Genomic DNA, 17,727 nt, shown 5'->3' with positions numbered 1-17,727 from the left:
TTGGCACAATAAAAGCATGAAGCCATACAGCGAGCCGCCACACCTGAAACAAGGAAAACCTGGTTGGGACGGGGAGCCTTGCAGAGCGGAACTACCTTTAAAAGTATAGTCTGTTGAGAACCATGCCTTGGAATCTACCCCAGCTAATTACCTCATAATAAAATGTAATCTATGTCTTCCATCAAAAATAATTATGCTTTATTGATGTAGTTGGTAAATATGCCGGAAACTTTTAAACAGGCATGTAGAGCGTACATGTGCGTGCATTTGCCGGCTTGCGTCCAGAGACACATTCATTTTATAACATATACGTGCATATGCACACATATTATAAAATAGCCTGGATACATGTACAACACGGCACACAATTTAAAATGGACATGGGCATCTGCGTACAAATGCAGCTTCCACAGCAGATATTTGTTATACACAGGACAACAAAAGAGCTGTCTCTTTTCACATTCGCCCCAGAGCAATCAGACAGAAAACATGATCTGAGAATGCACAAATCTTACCTGGTACCTTATCTTTGGCTCGTGGAGTTGGTTTTTCGTGTCTTTTGGTTTCTATCGCTGCAGTAATGAGAATAGATTAGCTCAGCCACTCTTGTCCATGTAGTTATTTTCCTATTATTTTTCCACAGTTCTTTACTGATTTTACCAGCTGTTATTGTATTTAGTGTAGACTAAAGTACTGACCCCATGTACAGTATATAATACACTGGAGGACAATAGACCTGTCTCTAATCACATTCACCACAAATCGGTTGGATAGAAAATATGACCTGAGAATAAACAGACCCTACCTGGTACCTTATCTTTGGCTCGTGGAGTTGGTTTTTCGTGTCTTTTGGTTTCTATCCCTAGTGTAATGAGAAAAGATTAGGTCAGCCACTCTTGTCCATGTAGTTATTTTCCTATTATTTTTCCACAGTTCTTTACTGATTTTACCAGCTGTTATTGTATTTAGTGTAGACTAAAGTACTGACCCCATGTACAGTATATAATACACTGGAGGACAATAGACCTGTCTCTAATCACATTCACCACAAATCGGTTGGATAGAAAATATGACCTGAGAATAAACAGACCCTACCTGGTACCTTATCTTTGGCTCGTGGAGTTGGTTTTTCGTGTCTTTTGGTTTCTATCCCTGGTGTAATGAGAAAAGATTAGGTCAGCCACCCTTGTCCATGTAGTTATTTGCACACACACATATATCTGTCTTCCATCAAAAATAACTGCTTGTTTGATGTAGTATCAGTAAGCAAATGTTTGGGCTTAGCAAGATGGACAGACGCGTCGCTCCTACCTTGGTCGTTTACCTCGAGAGTCTTAAGCCACATTCAGCATGGAAACGCAGAGCCAGAGAGCGCTTAGCCTCGGATGCACTCCGGCATTATCCTTGGTAGAACCTATGGACGCCCATGTCTGGCGTGGACCCATTGCCGGTGAGGAAAGCTCGCAGACCGCCGAACGGAGGGAAGTGGAGCCCAAAGATGGTCTTGAGCTGCTAACATCCTTTTCCCTGGCTGTGAGGATGCAACCCGCTAACCCCGCCGAGATAAGGATACTCCCAACACGAGGAGTCCAGGGGAAACTTGGTTAACCCCCGGTGTGTCTCTGCCGGAGCCTGTGTTGTTGGGGCTGGAAGACGCGACCATAAGTGAGACCTTTGGGGCTCGTGGGGGAAGGCCTGTTGGAGCTGCTGAACCAGAGACCGGAGAGGTAACGGCTGAGACCTTGGTGTTTCAGGCAGCTGACCTGGTAAGGTTTCAACTTTATTCTTTAAAAACGCTTTGGGAAGCATTATCAACGGTATCAACCGTCCCCCTACAAGATTTTTTATACAATCATATTTTCTAATATTTAATGTATTTATTGACCATTACTAAGTTATTGTTCTGATTCAATTTTTTACTGTTATACTGTTATGGATTTAAATGTAACTGGTTTGTTATTATGTAAACCGGAGTGAAGGCAATGTCTGCTATACCTCGGTATATAAACGAATGCTAAATAAATTAAATACAGTCAACAAGAATATGATATTGCAATTGCAGACTATTACAGACAATGTTAAAAGCTTGTACATCGGATGAATGATGTGGAAAAAAGACTTGAAATCAAAGGAGAAGGTAGATTCTGTTAGTGAATTCAGAAAATAATGCTAATATCCAACAAATGCTTATTAAAGAAAATCAACAATTGCAGATGATGTTGGAAAATTTGGAAAAATCAGTTGAGAGGGAGAAATCTGAGGTGTATAAATTTTCCTAAAGTGTCATATATTTCACTGAAACATATTTGGAGATGATATTTAATGGAGATTTTGAAAATTCCTGAAGGTGCTTTACCCATTATGGCGAAAGTTTATTATAGGCCCCCATTAAGGAGGAGAGAAGTGGAAGAGGATAATATACAAGTCTTAACTCCAAAGAAACCTCTTAATTTGGATATTTCAGTGGTACTAGAGCGAACAGAAGAAAGCATGACAACACCTGCTACGTTAATAATAACTTTCTTATTAGAATCTGATAAAGAATGGATTTTTAAGAAATATTTCTCTCACAGATCTGAGCTTTTCCTGAATTAAAAAAGTCAAATATTTACAGATATATCCAGACAGATACAAAAGAGGAGATGACAATTCTTATTGTTGAAGCCTAGAGTTCTTGAATTAAGTTCATTATTTGCCTTGAAATTTCCATGCAAAAGTCTAATTAAACATCAAGGGATATCATATTTGTTTTATCAACCATCACAGCTGACTGATTTCCTGGTTAATAAAATAGGGCCTCAGTTTAGTTCCTCACCGGCCTCTGGCTAAGAGCTCAGATCAGGCTGAGACCTTCACAAAGTATAAGGAATCCATAGCTTGCTTACTTCCTCATGTTTCTTTTCTTGATTAATGTAAAATTGTATTTATGTTCTTAGAAACAATTTATTTCTATTGAAATGTAAACTTTCTTTGGATTGTGTAAATCTTGGGCCATATAGTGGGCTTGTTGACATGTGATATAATTTAGCAATGCTTATTGCGAGTTTAATTTTCTTATAAATGTGTATTATCGCATGTGTTTCCTTTTTCAAGTGTATTTACTTGAAAAATAATGTGTAAAAGTGATAAATAGAAAATAAAAAAAGTAAGCAAATGTTTGAGCTCTTACAACAAACCAGAGAAAAACAAGCAGAATTGCCAGAGACCTGTCTCTGTTCACATTCACCACAAATCAGTCAGATAGAAAATATGACCTGAGAATAAACAAACCTTACCTGGCACCTTATCTTTGGCTCGTGGAGTTGGTTTTTCGTGTCTTTTGGTTTCTATCCCTGCAGTAATGGAAAAGATTAGGTCAGCCACTCTTGTCCATGCAATTATTTGCACACACACATATATCTGTCTTCCATCAAAAATAACTGCTTATTTGATGTAGTATCAGTAAGCAAATGTTTGGGTTTAGCCAGATGGACAAACACGTCGCTCCTGCCTTGGTCGTTTACCTCGAGATTCTTATGCCACATTCAGCGAGGAAGCACAGAGTCAGGGAGTTCTTAGCCTCGGAAGCACTCCGGCATTATCCTTGGTAGAACCTATGGACACCCATTTCCGGCGTGGACCCATTGCCAGTGAGGGAAGCACGCGGACCGCCGAACGGGGGGAAGTGGAGCCCGAAGATGGTCTTGAGCTGCTAACATCCTTTTCCCCGGCTGTGAGGACGCCACCCACTAACCCTACCGAGATAAGGATACTCCCAACACGAGGAGTCCCGGGGAAACCTGATTAACCCCCAGTGTGTCTCTGCCAGAGCCTGTGTTGTTGGGGCAGGAAGATGCGGCCAAAAGTGAGACCTTTGGAGCTCACGGGGGAAGGCCTGTTGGAGCTGCTGAACCGGAGGCCAGAGAGGTAACGGCTGAGAAAATAGTGTTTCAGGCAGCTGACCTGGTAAGGCTTCAACTTTATTCTTTTAAAACACTTTGGGAAGCAATAAATACAGTCAACAAGGATATGATATTATAATTGCATAGTTATGACAGACAATGTTAAAAAGCTTGAACAATGGATGAATGATGTGGAAAATGAAGTATTGAAATCAAAGGAGAAGGTAGATTCTGTTGAAGTAAATTCAGAAAGTTATGCTAATATCCAACAAATGCTTATTAAAGAAAATCAACAATTGCAGATGAAGTTGGAAAATTTGGAAAATTAGTTGAGAGGGAGAAATTTGAGGTGTATCAATTTTCCTAAAGTGCCATATATATTTCAATGAAAGATATTTGGAGAAGATATTTAATGGAGATCTTGAAAATTCCTGAAGGTGCTTGTTGCATTCATGCCTGCTTTCGCCCTCGCTCCACCCTCTCTACCTATGTGGCGACTCCCTCCGAGCCTGATGGACGTCTTGATGCCACGGCATCTCCATGCCGATTCTCCCCAGCATCCCCGGGCCGGCTCGACGCTACAGATCCGCCATGTTCCTGATGACGTAGGGCACGCGCGTGCGCATGCTCCGAAGTATGTACCAGCAAGGGCATGAAGCTCAGGGGCGTCCCCCTGTATTGACGTCATCCGCTTCCAACATAAAAGGTCTTTACTTTTGCTAACAGATCGAGTTAGCAAGGACTCCAATTGGACTAGCTTCGGCTGTCCAAGACTACTTTGCACCCAAAGGATTGCTTGCGGGATTTCCTTCAGATCCACTTCACACTTACAACATTGCCTCTCCAGACCTACCAGGGGTACCCGCTCCTCGGGGGCCTCATTCTCTTTCTTTATTTCAGATTACAGAAAGGAACCGCTACTCGCTCCTCGAGGGCCCATGTTCCTAAACTCTCTGAAGACTCGCCATTGCCTGGAAGCGATCGCAAGAGATGGACATTGTGAGTTATTATTTCAGATTACCAATAGGAACCGGTACTCACTCCTCAAGGGCCTATGTTCCTGAATACTCTGAAGATTCTCCTTGTCCAAAAGCTATTGCATGTACAGACATTTGTGAGCTATTATTTCAGAAGGTATATAGGAACCAGCACTCGCTCCTCAAGGGCCTATGTTCCTGAACACTCTGAAGATCCTCTATTGACTAGAAGCTATTCCAGATACAGATTATTGTAAGTGACCACCACTCTCTCAGAGCTTTCCCTGGAACCAGGTACTCGTTCCTCGAGGGTCTAACCCTTTCCAGCTACTGAGCTATCTTAAGACCTTATGTGAGTTATCATCTAGTACTGGCTAGGTATATCTGCATACCCTGTCTATTCACTATCTACAGTCTCTTTGCAGTTCAGGAACCTTGGAATCACAGTTCCAGTATCTGAGGGACTTCAGCCCTGCTGGACATACCACCTTACTACTGCCACCTCTGGTGGTTATACTACCTATCTAATAAAAGAACTATCTGTGTCTGACTCCATACTCCAGCCTAGCCGGTGGTCCCTCTCGGAACTCCTTCCTGGGGGTGCTGTCATCTGCCATCGGCCCAAGGATTCACCTATATACTTTATGTCTAGCTGAGCACCATCTCTAGTACTCCGCTGGTACAGATTGCCAATTCTGCAGTCTACATCATAACATATTGTCATTCCTTAATAGACCCACAAGAGGCAGTTCACTACAGATTGCTACTCCTCCCCTTTGGAGAGGGGATTCTATCAGATTGCTATTCTCATCTGCTAGTTCCTCCCATCTGCATAGCAAATCCCAACAGATTGCTAACTCGCTAGCAGATCCCACAACAGATTGCTAACTCCTCTCCTCTGGAGGAGCAGATCACAACAGTGCTTTACCCATTATGGCGAAAGTTTATTATATGCCCCCATTGAGGAGAGAAGTGGAAGAGGATAATATACAAGTCTTAACTCCAAAGAAACCCCTTAATTTGGATATTTCAGCGGTACTAGAGCGAACAGAAGAAAGCATGACAACACTGGCTACGTTAGTAACTTTCTTATTAGAATCTGATAAAGAATGGATTTTTAAGAAATATTTCTCTCACAGATCTGAGCTTTTCCTGAATCAAAAAATTCAAATATTTCCAGATATATCCAGACAGACACAAAAGAGGAGATGACAATTCTTAATGTTGAAACCTAGAGTTCTTGAATTAGGTTCATTATTTGCCTTGAAATTTCCATGCAAATGTCTAATTAAACATCAAGGGATATCATATTTGTTTTATCAACCATCACAGCTGACTGCTTTCCTGGTTAATAAAATAGGGCCTCAGTTTAGTTCCTCACCAGCCTCTGGCTAAGAGCTCAGATCAGGCTGCAACCTTCACCATGTATAAGGAATCCACAGCTTGCTTACTTCCTCATGTTTCTTTTCTTGATTAATGTTAAATTGCATTTATGTTCTTAGAAACAATTTATTTCTATTGAAATGTAAACTTTCTTTGGATTGTGTAAATCTTGGGCCATATAGTGGGCTTGATAGACATGTGATATAATTTTGCAATACTTATTGCGAGTTTAATTTTCTTATTAATGTGTATTATCGCATGTTTCCTTTTTCAAGTGTATTTCTTTGAAAAATAATGTGTAAAAGTGATAAATAGAAAAAAAAAAAGTAAGAAAATGTTTGAGCTCTTACAATAAACCAGAGAAAGACAGGCAGAGTTGCCAGTTTCTTTTATAGTGCAAGAGGAAATTGGGAGAAAACATATCCCCATGTACAGTATATAATACACTGGAGGACGAGTAACCTGTCTCTGTTCACATTCACCCCAAATCAGTTGGATAGAAAATATGACCAGAGAATAAACAGATCTTACCTGGTACCTTATCTTTGGTTCGTGGAGTTGGTTTTTCGTGTCTTTTGGTTTCTATCCCTGCAGTAATGAGAAAAGATTACGTCAGCCACCCTTGTCCATGCAGTTATTTGCACACACACATATATCTGTCTTCCATCAAAAATAACTGCTTGTTTGATGTAGTATCAGTGTTGCGTTCATGCCTGTTCTCGCCCTCGCTCCACCCTCTCTACCTTTGTGGCGACTCCCTTCGGGTCTGACGGACAGTTCCTGCCGCGGCTTCTCCTTGCCACTTCTCCCCAGAATCCCCGGGCTGGCCTCCAGATCCGCCATGTTCCTGATTATGTAAGGGCGCGCACGCGCGCGCTCCAGAGTTTGTACCAGCAAGGGCGCGAACCTCGGGGGCATCCCCCCCGTAGTGATGTCATCCGCTTCCAACTTAAAAGGTCTTTGTTTGCTACTACGAATCGAGTTAGCAAGGGGAAATCTTTCTCTGCTGCTCTGCCTCCACAAACTTACCAAGGGGTACCCACTCCTCGGGAGCCCCGCGCTCTCTTCTTGATTTCAGACTGCTAAGAAGGGATCCGGTACTCGCTCCTCGAGGGCCTACGTCCCTGAATGCTCAGAGGACTCCTTACTGCCTGGAAGCGATCGCAGACGTGAACACTGTGAGTTCTATTACAGATAGGAATCGGTAATCACTCCACGAGGTCCTATGTTCCTAATCTCTGAAGACTCCCTTCTGTCTAAGATGTTATCGCAGGTACGGAGATTGTGAGTTGTCATTGCAGATTGCAGATAGGAACCGGTACACGCTCCACGAGGGCCCATGTTCCTAAAACCCTTCACAGACTCTCTTCTATCTCAGAAGCTATCGCATACCTATATCTTGTGAAGTACTATTACAGATTGCAGCTAGGAACCGGCACTCGCTCCATGAGGGCCTATGTTCCTAAAACCTTCCAAAGACTCTCTTCTATTATAGAAGCCACCTCATACACAGATATTGTGAGTTCTTATTCCAGACTGCATATAGGAACCAGTACTCCCTTTGGCCTCTGTTCCTGAATAAACTGAAGACTCTCTGTTGCACTGAAGCCATTACAAGATATCTACAATTGTGAGTGTATCATCTACTACTGGTTATGTATCCAGCATACCCTGTCTACTCACTATCTATAGTCTCTCTCTACAGCTCAGAAACCCAGAGATCACAGTTCCAGTATCTGAGGGACTTCATCCCTGCCAAGCACATCAATTCACTACTGCCACCTCTGGTGGTTCTAATTCCTGTCTAATAAAGAACTATCTGTGTTTGTCTCAGTACTCCAGCCTAGCCGGTGGTCCCTCTCAGGATATCCTCCTGGGGGCACTGTCATCTGCCATCGGCCCAAGGATTCACCAATTTCCATTCAGTGTTTATTCCTTACACTACTAGAGCGGTATCATACAGACTGCCACTCTGTGGGATCCAACCTACAACAGATCATTAACCATCTATGGAGTACATCACTTTGCTGACTACTCCCCTCTGGGGAAGCAGATCCATATCAGACTGCTAACTCCGCTTCCCTGGCGGGGTGATCTACATCAGATTGCCAGCTCCTCCCCTCTGGGGGAGCTGATCAATAACAGATTACTAACTCCACCCCCCCTTGGCGGGTGAGCGCTAACAATCAGTAAGCAAATGTTTGGGTTGAGTCAGATGGACAGACATGTCGCTCCTGCCTTGGTCGTTTACCTTGAGAGTCTTATGCCACATTCAGCGCGGAAGCACAAAGCCAGGGAGCTCTTAGCCTTGGAGGCTCTCCTGGCATTATCCTTGGTAGAACCTATGGATGCCCATGTCCGGTGTGGACCCATTGCCAGTAAGGGAAGCTCACAGACCACCGAACGGGGGGAAATAGAGCCAGAAGATGGTCTTGAGCTGCTAACACCTTTTCCCCAGCTGTGAGGACACCACCTGCGAACCCTGCTGAGATAAGGATACTCCCAACCCAAGGAGTCCAGGGAAAACCTGGTTAACCCCCGATATGTCTCTGCCGGAGCCTGTGTTGTTGGGGCAGGAAGACGTGGCCCAAAGTGAGACCTTTGGGGTTGGCGGGGGAAGGCCTGTTGGAGCTGCTGAACCAGAGGGCAGAGAGGTAACGGCTGAGAACTTGGTGTTTCAGGCAGCTGACCTGGTAAGGCTTCAACTTTATTCTTTAAAAACGCTTTGGGAAGCAATAAATACAGTCAACAAGAATATGATATTATAATGGCAGACTATTACAGACAATGTTAAAAAGCTTGAACAAACGGATGAATGATGTGGAAAATGAAGTCTTGAAATCAAAGGAGAAGGTAGATTCTGTTAAAATTAATTCAGAAAGTAATGCTAACAATTGCAGATGAAGTTGGGAAATTTGGAAAATCAGTTGAGAGGGAGAAATTTGAGGTGTATAAATTTTCCTAAAGTGGCATATATTTCACCGAAAGATATTTGGAGACAATATTTAATGGAGGTCTTGAAAATTCCTGAAGATGCTTTACCCATTATGGCGAAAGTTTATTATATGCCCCCATTAAGGAGGAGAAAAGTGGATGAGGATAATATACAAGTCTTAACTCCAAAGAAACTCCTTAATTTGGATATTTCAGCAGTATTAGAGCTTTCTTATTAGAATCTGATAAAGAATGGATTTTTGAGAAATATTTCTCTCACAGATCTGAGCTTTTCCTGAATCAAAAAATTCAAATATTTCCAGATATATCCAGACAGACACAAAAGAGGAGATGACAATTCTTATTGTTGAAGCCTCGAGTTCTTGAATTAGGTTCATTATTTGCCTTGACATTTCCGTGCAAATGTCTAATTAAACATCAAGGGATATCATATTTGTTTTATCAACCATTACAGCTGAGTGCTTTCCTGGTTAATAAAATAGGGCCTCAGTTTAGCTCCTCACCGGCCTCTGGCTAAGAGCTCAGATCAGGCTGAGACCTTCACAAAGTATAAGGAATCCACAGCTTGCTTATTTCCTCACGTTTCTTTTCTTGATAAATGTAAAATTGTATTTATGTTCTTAGAAACAATTTACTTCTATTGAAATGTAAACTTTCTTTGGATTGTGTAAATCTTGGGCCAAATAGTGGGCTTGATAGACATGTGATATAATTTTGCAATACTTATTGCGTATTTAATATTTGTATTAATGTGTGTTATCGCATGTGTTTCCTTTTTCAAGTGTATTTACTTGAAAAATAATGTGTAAAAGTGATAAATAGAAGAAAAAAGTAAGCAAATGTTTGAGCTCTTACAACAAACCAGAGGAAGACAGGCAGAGTTGCAGGTTTCTAGTAGTGCAAGAGCAAACTGGGAGAAAACATGTCCCCATGTACAGTATATAATACACTGGAGGTGGAGAGACCTGTCTCTGTTCACATTCACCACAATTTGGTTGGATAGAAAATATGACCGGAGAATAAACAGACCTTACCTGGTACCTTATCTTTGGTTCGTGGAGTTGGTTTTTCGTGTCTTTTGATTTCTATCCCTGCAGTAATGAGAAATGATTGGGTCAGCCACCCTTGTCCATGCAGTTATTTGCACATCATTCTATCAAAACTCTTGATTTTACAAGTTGCTAATGTAATTAATGTAGAATGAAAACCAAAAGGTCCATATTCAGCCAGTGTGTGACTCAGCTAGTTAGATGGATAAACATATCTGGCTAACTTAGCTTGTATATTCAATGGTGCTGGCATGTTGCTAAATATACCTGCCTACCCTAAAGATAGCTGAACAAGTTTACCTGGCTAACTTTAAACTAAAAGTTATCCAGCCAAATCTGAATATCAGAGCTCATCGGGTAACTTTTCCACTTAACTCAGCTACTCCCAGTTTTGTCCTCGCCCCATCTGCCATTTAGCTGATTACCTAATAGCTGGATAAGTAATTATGCAGCTATGTGGCACCGCTGATCATGGCCACTTATTCAACTGCTGCCACTTAGGCAGATACATTTTGACTTCTCTGGCTAAGTGGCACTGAATGTGGACCTTTACATTACTAATACATTGTTATCTATATCTGCCATCAACAATGTCATGTGTTATCTCCTAAATGTTTGCCGCCATAGGCACAGGTATAAATGGTGCTATTTACAAATCCAGGGCTGTGTGGCCGGATAACCTAACCCACTTAACCGGGTTTCTTCTAAGGATATCCGGTTAAGTGTGACTCTTACGGTTTTAAAACGAAGCTTGACCCGGCTCAATTCCTATCCCCCACTATAAACTGTAAAGGCCCTTGCTAGTTAAGCCTGTCCCCCTCCCCAACCCTCTGATGAAAAAAGAAAAAGAATTAGCCAGACTCTTATGCCAGCCATCCCCCTCCTTCCTGCTCCCATCCTGGTAAAATTGAATTTAGTAAAAGGCCTTTTCTCCCCACCCAGTACCTTACAGAACAAAGGTATTGGATGGATGAGAACACCAGAATCTCATTACACTGTGATCCTGAGCACGTTTAGTGTTGCAGTGTCAGCAATGCTGGAAATGTATGCCATCAGCATTACTATCCAGCCCAGCTGCTAGTCAGTGACACTGATAGCTTCCGTCTCCAGCACTGCTACCAGATCAATGCTGGAAATGCTGGGGATTGCTGCATACAGATTTTCAGAGTTATCTGGGTACCTTGTCATCCAGATAAGTCTGGTTGTTCCTCAGAGTCATCCTAAAGTTATGTGGGTATGTGTGTCTGGATAACTTTAACCCTATCCACATCTACTAGATAAGGGAGCCCTGACCGACGTGTCGCAAATGCACAGTAGAGAGCAACTCTACCGCGCATGCGCGGGCGATCACATCGGTCAGAGCGCAGCGTGCCCAAAAAAAAAAAAATGGCGCTGGGTCCAGGAGCGGCAGCGGCGACGACGACGAGCAGGAGTGGCGGTGACGATGATGAGCAGGAGCGGCGGCAGCGAGGAGCAGGAGAGGGAGGAGCAGTACCAGCGACGCGCGCGAGGGAGGGACACCCCACGTCTGCCGGTTATGGATGAGCTGAAAGGGGAGGGGATTGAAAGAGGGGGAGTGAGTGAGGGGAGGGAGGAGAAAGTGAGGGGGAGGGAGGAGAGAGTGAGGGGGGAGGAGAGGGTGAGCGGAGGAGAGGGGAGAGGGGAGGGGGGAGGAGAGAGGGAGGGGGGAGGGTGAGCCGAGGGGAGGAGAGAGTGAGGGGGAGAGAGGAGAGAGTGAGTGGAGGGGAGGAGAGAGTGAGGGGTGAGGGGGAGGGGGGTGAGAGTGAGGGAGGGGAGAGTGAGGGGAGGGAGGAGGAGGGAGAGCGGAGGGGGGAAGGTGAAAGGGAGGGAGAATAGAGGGAGGAGAGAGTGAGGGGAGGGGAGGGAGACTAGAGGGGGGAGAATGAGGGGGAGCGTGTGGGAAGGAAATGGACAGAAACATTTTTTTTAAATGTTGCCCGTTGTTTCGGGCTTATCGGCTAGTATATTCAGTATATAGCTAGGTAAGTAGAAAAAAAAAAATCTTGCAGGTCATCAGACCTGATCCGTGAGCCCCCACCCCTACAAAATACTTTAAAATACATCCAGCTATAGTGCCCTTTTCTCCCCCACCTTAATCCACCAAAATTTAAAAAAAAAGAGAGACACTGACCATAGTATTCTGAGACCCATCTGCCTACAATATCTCAGTAAAAGTCACCTAGCCCTGTCCTGCCACCCACATAACCTGCAACCTCTATCCCTACACTCACAACTCACTTGGACCCTTCCAAACCCTTAAACCTGAGCCAGAGCCAGCAGAGTCTTACATTGCTCCTGGCTGCTTCCGGCATTGCTCTGACAGTGTAAGACTCTGGGGCCGATGCAATAAAATTGGCGGAAAGCGGGCGCTGAAAAATCAGCGCCCGCTTTCCGCCAATTTTATTGCATCGGCCCCAGAGTGCAAGTGGGGCGCCATGCAATAAACAAATTAGGGGGTCACGCTAGCAAGGAGGCGCTAGGGTCACTAGCACGACCTTAGTGCCTCCTTGCTAAGGCGACCCTGCGGTTACCGGCGATCTGCCGGTTATGTACACCGATGCTGATAAACTCGGTTTTCATAACTGCTGTCAGCCGGTTATGAAAAGCGATGCCGACTTTATTGGCATCGGTTTTCATTACTGCAGCCGGCCGGTTATGAAAACCCACGCCGAGCATATCGGCGTCGGTTTTCAAAGCGGCCCGCAGAGGTTTTTTTTTCTTTTTTTTTAACTTTAAAAAAAGCACAGAAAAGCAGTTTTTTTTCTGCTTTTCTGTACTTTTTTTCAGTGCGCTCAGCTATTAGCACCTGCTGCAGGCAGGCATTAATATCTGAGTAATAAAGGTGCATCTGAGACGCACATTTATTTTTTGCATTTGGAGTGAATGAGTAATAGCCTCATTCACGTGCATTTGCATGTGATGAGCGCTCTCTCATTCACTCCGCGACGGACGCGCGTTAAATAGGCGATAATCCCCCTATTGCATTAGGGGATGGATTAGCACCTATTTAACCCACGTCCGACAGCGGGGAAGGTCAGGTTAGGGGGGAGGGAACAGGGGAAGGCAGCACGGCTCGGCATGCGCAAGATGCACAATTGTGCACCCCTTGCGCGCGCCGACCCCTGATTTTATAACTTGCACGCTTCGGCGCGCGCAAGTTATAAAATCGGGTGTACATGTGCGCTGCCGGGTAGGGCGCGCACATGTACACCCGTGCGCAACCTTTTAAAATCTACTCCACTATTTTTCATTTGCAAAGTTGTTTGCAAAACATACTGAATTGACAATGAGCTTAAAAATCATGCAGATCAGCCCATTAACAATTCAGCAGTAACTACAGTTAACATGGAATATTTTTTGGGATGCTTAACTATTCCTCAGGGATTTATAGCTGTATATACTGATTTATTTTTTTTTTGTGAAAAAGTCCATGCTTTTGTATGAACGTTTGGTTGCAAAACGTAGCCCCATGAAGCAATTATAATTTTATTTAAATGACCTTACTGACCTATTTCTGCATAGTCATTTGCTGCTTTGTAAATCAGCCCCAAATGCAATTAGATGAAAACTGATAATAGATAACATCTACTGTACCTGGTTTGGTGGCCAGCACTTCTTTTTCATGTCTCAAGACTTCTTGTTCTACAATAAAAAGTCAAATAAATGAAAATGTTTTTCCATTTTGTCCCTATGGGAAAAATGTTAGCTTTTATGCTCTTGCATCACAGTTTAGTTTATATACTCTTAACTACAGTAGAGAAAAACTGAATAACTGACTTCTGACATATCATCCAGTGCAAAATTTATAGTACGGTAACTATTAAATTAAATAAAATCTAACATAGGAAGTTTCTGCTGTATCAGAAATGAACAGGCTTTGTGAAGAATCCTAACGGAAGAGTTTAAGGTTTTCTGAAATAGCTTTTCTAAAACTCTTACAGTCAGGCCGATGCACTATGTTGCGCTCGACCGAGCGCACCGTGAACTCCCGTTTGTCCGTGCGTTTTTGATGTGCTATTTTTACCCCTTATAAAGTAAGGGGTAATAGCACGTGGAAAATGCACGGCCAACCCCCCCCCCCCCCCCCCCGAAACTAATAGCGCCCGCAACATGCAAATGCATGTTGATGGCCCTATTAAGTATTCCCGCACGATACAGAAAATAAAATGTGCAGCCAAGCTGCACATTTTACTCTCAGAAATTTATTTCAGCTGGCATTGGGAAAGTGTACAGAAAAGCAGAAAAAACTGCTTTTCTGTACACCCTCTGACTTAATATCATAGCAATATTAAGTCGGATGCCCCAAAGATAAAAAAAAAATAAAAAATCTAAAAAAAAAAATCTGCCCATTCAATTTTGCCGGCGTCCGTTTTCCAAACCCGTGGCTGTCAGCGGGTTCGACAACAGACGCTGGTAAAATTAAGCATCGGCTGTCAAACCCGCTGACAGCCGCCGCTTCTGTTAATAAGGAGGCGCTAGGGATGCACTAGTAGGGGTGTGCATTCGTTTTGACCGCATATGTAAAACGCAACTTATTATTTTTTTTTAACTTAAAAAAGTGATGAGGCGAAAACGATCGCGATTTCCAACTTATTCAACATAGCTATGTTGAATAAGTTGGAAATCGCGATCGTTGATCCTAAATAAACATTTAAACCCCTCACCCTCCTTAATCCCCCCCCCCCAAGACTTACCAAAACTCCCGGGAGTCAGGACGCCATTCCTGTATTCCTTTGCGAGGAGCACGTCACGTCGGCGTCACGTCGGAGTGACGCGGACGTCACGTGATTCACCGCGCGTCCGCTCCGGGACCCTCGTTGGACCCAAACGGAACTTTTGGCCAGCTTGGGAGGGCCTCCTGATCCCCCCAAGCTGGCCAAAAGTTCCGTTTGGGTCCAACGAGGGTCCCGGAGCGGACGCGCGGTGAATCACGTGACGTCCGCGTCACTCGACGTGACGCTGACGTCACGTGCTCCTCGCAAAGGAATACAGGAATGGCGTCCTGACTCCCCGCTGGACCACCAGGGAGTTTTGGTAAGTCTTGGGGGGGGGGGGATTAAGGAGGGTGAGGGGTTTAAATTTTTATTTAGGGAATCGGTGCACGTATGGACATAGACTCAACTTATGGAATTCTACATATGTCCATATTGACCGAAATTGACCCCCCCTTTCGACTTATGGACTTATGAACATAAACTTTTTGTCTGCACATCCCTACGCACTAGTGTCCCTAGCGCCTCCTTATTACCACAGGACCTAATTTGCATACCTTAGTGAATCGCGCGCCCAGGAGAGTGCCCTGGGCGCATGTTGAGAGAGCGGGTGCTCGCTGGCTCTCCCGCGCGGTTTACTGTATCAGCCCGTCTGTAAGGAGGCTATCTCATTGACTATTATTGAAAAAAGTGGAATATACAGAAAGTGATGTAAATGACCAATTCTTATGGTCGTTTGCATTGAGCAGGAGAAATACCTTAATAACTTGTATAGTTGTACTGCCATACTATACAATAAAAGCTATGTTATATTCTGTATATTCTGTAAATTGATTAGCAAATTGTGAAGAACAGTGAAACTGTGAGTGCTAGAAAATAGATTTATAGATTTCAAAAGACACTCTCAAAACCATCCTTTGGCCAGTAGGCATTGCCACACTAAGGGCAGCCTTCCTTCTTTTACCCTGGGCCTCAGCATATTGCCACCACTACAGCCAGACTGAAATGCCCCGATGAACACAGGATCCACATTTGAATTGCTGTTTGATTTTATTTATTTATTTATTAGCAGATATATTATTTAAAGTTTGCTTGATTTGATATATTTTTATTGATTTTGCTTTCAGTTAGTAGAAGCATTATATATGAAATGAAGCATTTCCTTGAAAGTCACCAATTAAAGCGCCTGGACCATGTATAACAGATCATGTATCCATTAGCTGAACATAAATATAACAAGGTAAACTAATGAAAGGATGGGTATGAACCATCAAGCCAAATTAAATTGGGTTCTCTCCAATGAGCTTAGCTGCTACTTTAGCTCAGCAGAAGATTTCTTGATTTGGAGAAGAAGACTGCAGGTTTGAATTCTTAGATCCCCAGCTATAAAATAATGCTATACCACTCCAAAGTACACAGTGACTGTCCAACGTCCATGAGAAACAAATTGACCCAGAGGGGCAGAGGCAATGGAAGGAACTTTGAAAAACAATTTTGTGCCTAAAGAAGATATTTGGTTGTCATAAAAGTTCTTCCCTAGCATCCCTTTCTACTGAAAGAAAAGGGGTTGGGCTAGGTAAGAATACAATTAAAAAACAGATTTATTATTCAGAAGGACAATCATACCTATCCACATGCCCCTTAAGAGGTTAATTCAACAAAAAAGCTCTAATAATGAAAATGAAAGAATTCATGCACAGGCGTCATTATTGTGGATGCTGCTGATCACATATACTGTATGTAATACAGAACACGGATCTGCCCCAAAGAGGTGCCAGTGCATACCAAGCTCAAAGAAACATTAAACAGAGGCCAAATTCAATGTTAGGATTTCTTCTTTAATCATAATTTGCTTAACAGGGTTATTTATCAAATCACATTAGGGCATTATCGCACGCAAAAACGCCATAACGCATTGCGAGATGCGTATGCTAGTCAAAAGGGATGCATTTGGGCAGAGTTTATGAAAATCAGGGATGCTTAATGTTGTGATGGATTTGTGATATTTTTCACAAATTCCATTTTGGGCTGTGAGAGAGAGAGAGAGTGTCTCTGGGAAGGCACACATATTAGTCAATGTTATATACCACTGTAAGAGGGGCAACAAGTAGGGATGTGAATCGTTTTTAACGATTAAAATTATCGTCCGATAATTTTAATATCATCTTAAATCGTTATAGAACACAATACAATAGAAATTCTAACGATTTATCGTTAAAAATCGTTAAATCGTGTTAGTGCGCACTAACGGGAGTGCAGTGCCCTATCCCTGATACCGGGATGTGTGCAAGAAGATCCCAACACCCCCGGTATCAGGAATAGGGCACTGTGTGCAGGAAGATCACAACACCCCTGGTATTAGGGATAGGGCACTGTGTGCAGGAAGATCACAACACCCCTGGTGTCAGGGTTAGGGCACTGTGTGCAGGAAGATCACAACACTCCTGGTATTAATAGGGATAGGTCACTGTGTGCAGGAAGATCACAACACCCCTGGTGCCAGGGTTAGGGCACTGTGTGCAGGAAGATCACAACACTCCTGGTATTAATAGGGATAGGGCACTGTGTGCAGGAAGATCACAACAACCCTGGTGCCAGGGGTTAGGGCACTGTGTGCAGGAAGATCACAACACTCCTGGTATTAATAGGGATAGGGCACTGTGTGCAGGAAGATCACAACACTCCTGGTATTAATAGGGATAGGGCACTGTGTGCAGGAAGATCACAACACTCCTGGTATTAATAGGGA

At 43.4% G+C, this 17,727-nt stretch overlaps 1 protein-coding gene across 1 annotated transcript in view; it reads right to left on the bottom strand.

Moving 5' to 3' along the window:
* Positions 1 to 17,727, bottom strand: part of LOC115088647 (neurofilament heavy polypeptide-like) — a 611,587-nt gene that overhangs the window by 132,970 nt on the left and 460,890 nt on the right. Inside the window, exons 41-47 of the mRNA XM_029596909.1 lie at positions 13,861 to 13,908; positions 10,231 to 10,287; positions 6,773 to 6,829; positions 3,276 to 3,332; positions 1,096 to 1,152; positions 806 to 862; positions 516 to 572 (exon numbers count right to left, since the gene is read on the bottom strand). Coding sequence (XP_029452769.1) covers positions 516 to 572; positions 806 to 862; positions 1,096 to 1,152; positions 3,276 to 3,332; positions 6,773 to 6,829; positions 10,231 to 10,287; positions 13,861 to 13,908 — 390 coding nt within the window. The remainder of the gene's footprint in view (positions 1 to 515; positions 573 to 805; positions 863 to 1,095; positions 1,153 to 3,275; positions 3,333 to 6,772; positions 6,830 to 10,230; positions 10,288 to 13,860; positions 13,909 to 17,727) is intronic.

The sequence above is a fragment of the Rhinatrema bivittatum genome, chromosome 3, assembly GCF_901001135.1.
Source record: "Rhinatrema bivittatum chromosome 3, aRhiBiv1.1, whole genome shotgun sequence".
Lineage (NCBI taxonomy): Eukaryota > Metazoa > Chordata > Amphibia > Gymnophiona > Rhinatrematidae > Rhinatrema > Rhinatrema bivittatum.
This window is presented reverse-complemented; position numbering and strand designations above follow the sequence as displayed.